General features: G+C 58.2%; 1 protein-coding gene across 1 annotated transcript in view; it reads right to left on the bottom strand.

The window, feature by feature from the left end:
- Positions 1–40: 40 nt before the first annotated feature.
- EVC2 (EvC ciliary complex subunit 2) overlaps positions 41–3,038 on the bottom strand; it is a 113,501-nt gene continuing 110,503 nt past the window's right edge. The window contains exon 20 of the mRNA XM_045289481.1: positions 41–1,448. Within this exon, the coding sequence (XP_045145416.1) occupies positions 1,178–1,448 (271 nt within the window). The 3' untranslated portion in view covers positions 41–1,177. The remainder of the gene's footprint in view (positions 1,449–3,038) is intronic.

The following is a 3,038-nucleotide window of genomic DNA, read 5'->3' as shown; positions in this document are numbered from 1 at the left end:
AGAATCCTCAGGAGAAGGCCATGCCCCCACAGAGGCCTCATTGGGTATAACCTGGTTGACAGTCTAGACTCCACCTCTTCACTCTGAATCCTCTCAAATTGACAAACGATTGTAAAATTACCACATCCTTGGATTCAAAGACCCCCGAGAAGCGCCTCCTCTGGCCGACCCCAGCAAAGCTCACACAAGGTCAGAGTCGAATCCGACTTAGAGCAACTCTCTCGAGGTTCCTGAGACTGCAGATCTCAATGGGTGCAGACAGACAGCCTCATCTTTCTTCCCAGGAGCAGCTGGTGGTTTTGAACCCCCAGCCAAATGGTGAGAAGCCCGTGCCTAGCCCAGTGTCACCACGGCCCCTCCCTCGGTCAAAACAGAAGTAAACGTGAGCGGCTCTTGCAGGAAGCAAGGAGGACTCCCTGAACCAATTCCAGAACATTCTCTTCTCGTCCTCATGTCGTTAGCTCCCGTTCCCCTCATCCTCCCCTGCCATGCCCCTATCGCTATTGATCCAGTTATTATTATTCCAATTATCAATCCCATTACTGCCTCTACTGATCTACCTAGTGTGGATTTCATGCACAGAGACGTCTACAAGACCCCAACAGGAAGCAAAGCAAAGAGGAAGCCAACAACCATGAACGGGCAACGCGTACCACAACCTCCATCGAAAAGAGAGTAGAGACATTGAACACGGAGACACAGAAATGACACACATCTCACCAGGACGGAGCGCACGGATTTCACGCTATGCGAAGTGTACATATGCCATCGAAACAATTTGTTAAAAAGACCCCCCTTGGAAAGAGCTCCTTGATTGTTACCTAGGAGGGCTAACAAACATCAGATGAGAACAGAAACCTTGCCTTCAGCACTCCCCCACCCCCACCTCTGACTGGGCCAGACTCAAGGAGGGCAGAGGTGCACGCTGGGCGGGAGGGGGAGGTGCTCCGCCCAGATGATGACAAAGGGACCATCTGGACTCCCTGAGCCCAGCGTACACTGGGTCCTCGCGAAGCCAGCAGGGGCGGGGCATGCCCGTGCCTGTGTCTTCTGCAACTGCAGTGCGTCCTAGCAAGTTATCCATGCACCGCACGCGCAAGCGCGCACTCACGCATCCGCACACGCACGCGCTGGAGGGATCAACTGTCTTCATATGTCCACGGAGCCCGCGCGCGAGCTAGTCCACGCCTGCGGCCCACGTGCCCTTCTTGGCGTTCAGGAAGTTCTTCTTCTTTCTCCTGGGAGGCACGTGCAGGGCGAGCTCCGGCTCCGTCGGATTCCGGAATATAAAGAGCTTCTCCCCCGTGTTCAGGAGGTCCTCGGCATCTGTCCCCACGATGGACACGGGGGCCAGCTCGCCGAGGGGCTCCAGGGACAGGTGGGGCCAACTTCCTTTCCCCGGGAAGACCAGCCTCTCGGGGAGTGGGGCAGACGCCTTCCTCAGCACGCTAAGGAGAGAACAGAGGGGAGGCTCAGTGCGTAGGCCGGGGACCCTCCGGAGCAGGCAGGCACGCCTCGCCACGGAGCGCGTGCTGCTGACACCTGGGAGGTCGGCGACCACCCTGTGCTGTTCCCAACAGGCTGTGCCCCCTCTCGGGACACGCTCACATATTCCAGCTTTTTCCACAGCGTGATCCCACTCCCAACAGACTCCCCCTTCCAACTCTCAGCGACCCCCTCAAATGGCCCCATTTGGGCTTCTGCGCTGTAACTCTATGAGGGAGCAGAGAGCCTCCCTCCTGAATTACAGACTACAGCACTGGGCAGAGAAAACCTGCGCATGATCTGGGAAAACAAAATTGCCCGGCCTCCATTCCACAGTGATATTTGTCTGCGGTGCTCTGGAACCGAACCCCCAAGATCTGGGAGCTCTGCCTGCATCAAGTCCTGTAGGGGGAGCATCTTTGGGGTCCTGGGGCCAACAACCAAATGCTTTTTTTTTTTTTTTAGGCTGAAAGAAGACAGTTTCCCTTCGTTCACCAATATGCCCCGACATTAGGCGAGCCCCCGGGCAGTGATGGGCTGCCAGCGGGCGGCACCCAGACAGCTGGAAATCAGCCCCAGTGGGCATTCTTGACACCCCAGCAACGGGCCAGCTCCACGAAGTGGGCTCCCCTAGTAAAAGCAGACTGATCCGAAGCCAGCCTGCCTACAAAGCAGCTAGGAGTCGGCCAGGTGCCCCTGAAATGCAAGAGCATGATGCGCGCTGGGTCAGTGACCCGAGAGGACATGGGCCCTGCATCCCCACGGCACCTGATGGTGGCTATGGTGACGCTGAGAGCCTGTAAACCCCATACGCTCACACGTTCTGAGGATGAGGGCATCACTGGGGTCACCTGCTGAAAGTGCCTGACCGGTGTGCTGTCCCTCCCTGAAGCGGTGTGGCCCCCTCCGTTCCGTTCTCACCACCCAGTCCCGCGGTGGCCTGCCTGTCCCTGCGAGGCTGGGAGCTCTGCCATCAGTGTTTCAAACGCCAGCAGAGTCACCTGGTGAACACCTGGTGGTGAACACCTGGGGCTCACCTGGTCAGCAGAGCTTCCAGACAAAGAGTCAGAAGAAGGCCCGGTGACTCCTGCTCAGAATCCATGGAAACCCTGTGGATCGCCCTGGAGGACGGCCCGATGGAGGGACAGTTGCGTGCCCATCTGCTGCGCGGGGGTCGCTACGTCAGTCCGCTCCATGGAGCCCACGGCTCCTTCGGGAATGCATCCTGCTCTCGCAGCTCATGGTGGTGTTCAGACCAGCTCCCTGCTGCCACCATGTCCACGTGGGCCTCTGCGCAGAGCACCGTGAGCTGGGACCAGGCTACTGAGCTGTTCCAATCTGTGTGGCCTGCCACGGACTGGACTGTGTCCCCAACCTGCCCCCACCCCCAAATATACGTGTCCACGTGGCGAAGCCACCGTTCTCAGTGCTCTGGAATCATCCTCCACTCCTCGATCTGATGCAAAACCAAACAGGGTAGACCTGCCCCGGTGGGCTTCTGAGACTCTCTACAGGACCAGAAAGCCTCGTCGTTCTCCCACGGAGCAGCGGGT

Source organism: Echinops telfairi, unplaced genomic scaffold (assembly GCF_000313985.2).
Source record: "Echinops telfairi isolate 266 unplaced genomic scaffold, ASM31398v2 ScPeMD7_28;HRSCAF=97, whole genome shotgun sequence".
Lineage (NCBI taxonomy): Eukaryota > Metazoa > Chordata > Mammalia > Afrosoricida > Tenrecidae > Echinops > Echinops telfairi.
This window is presented reverse-complemented; position numbering and strand designations above follow the sequence as displayed.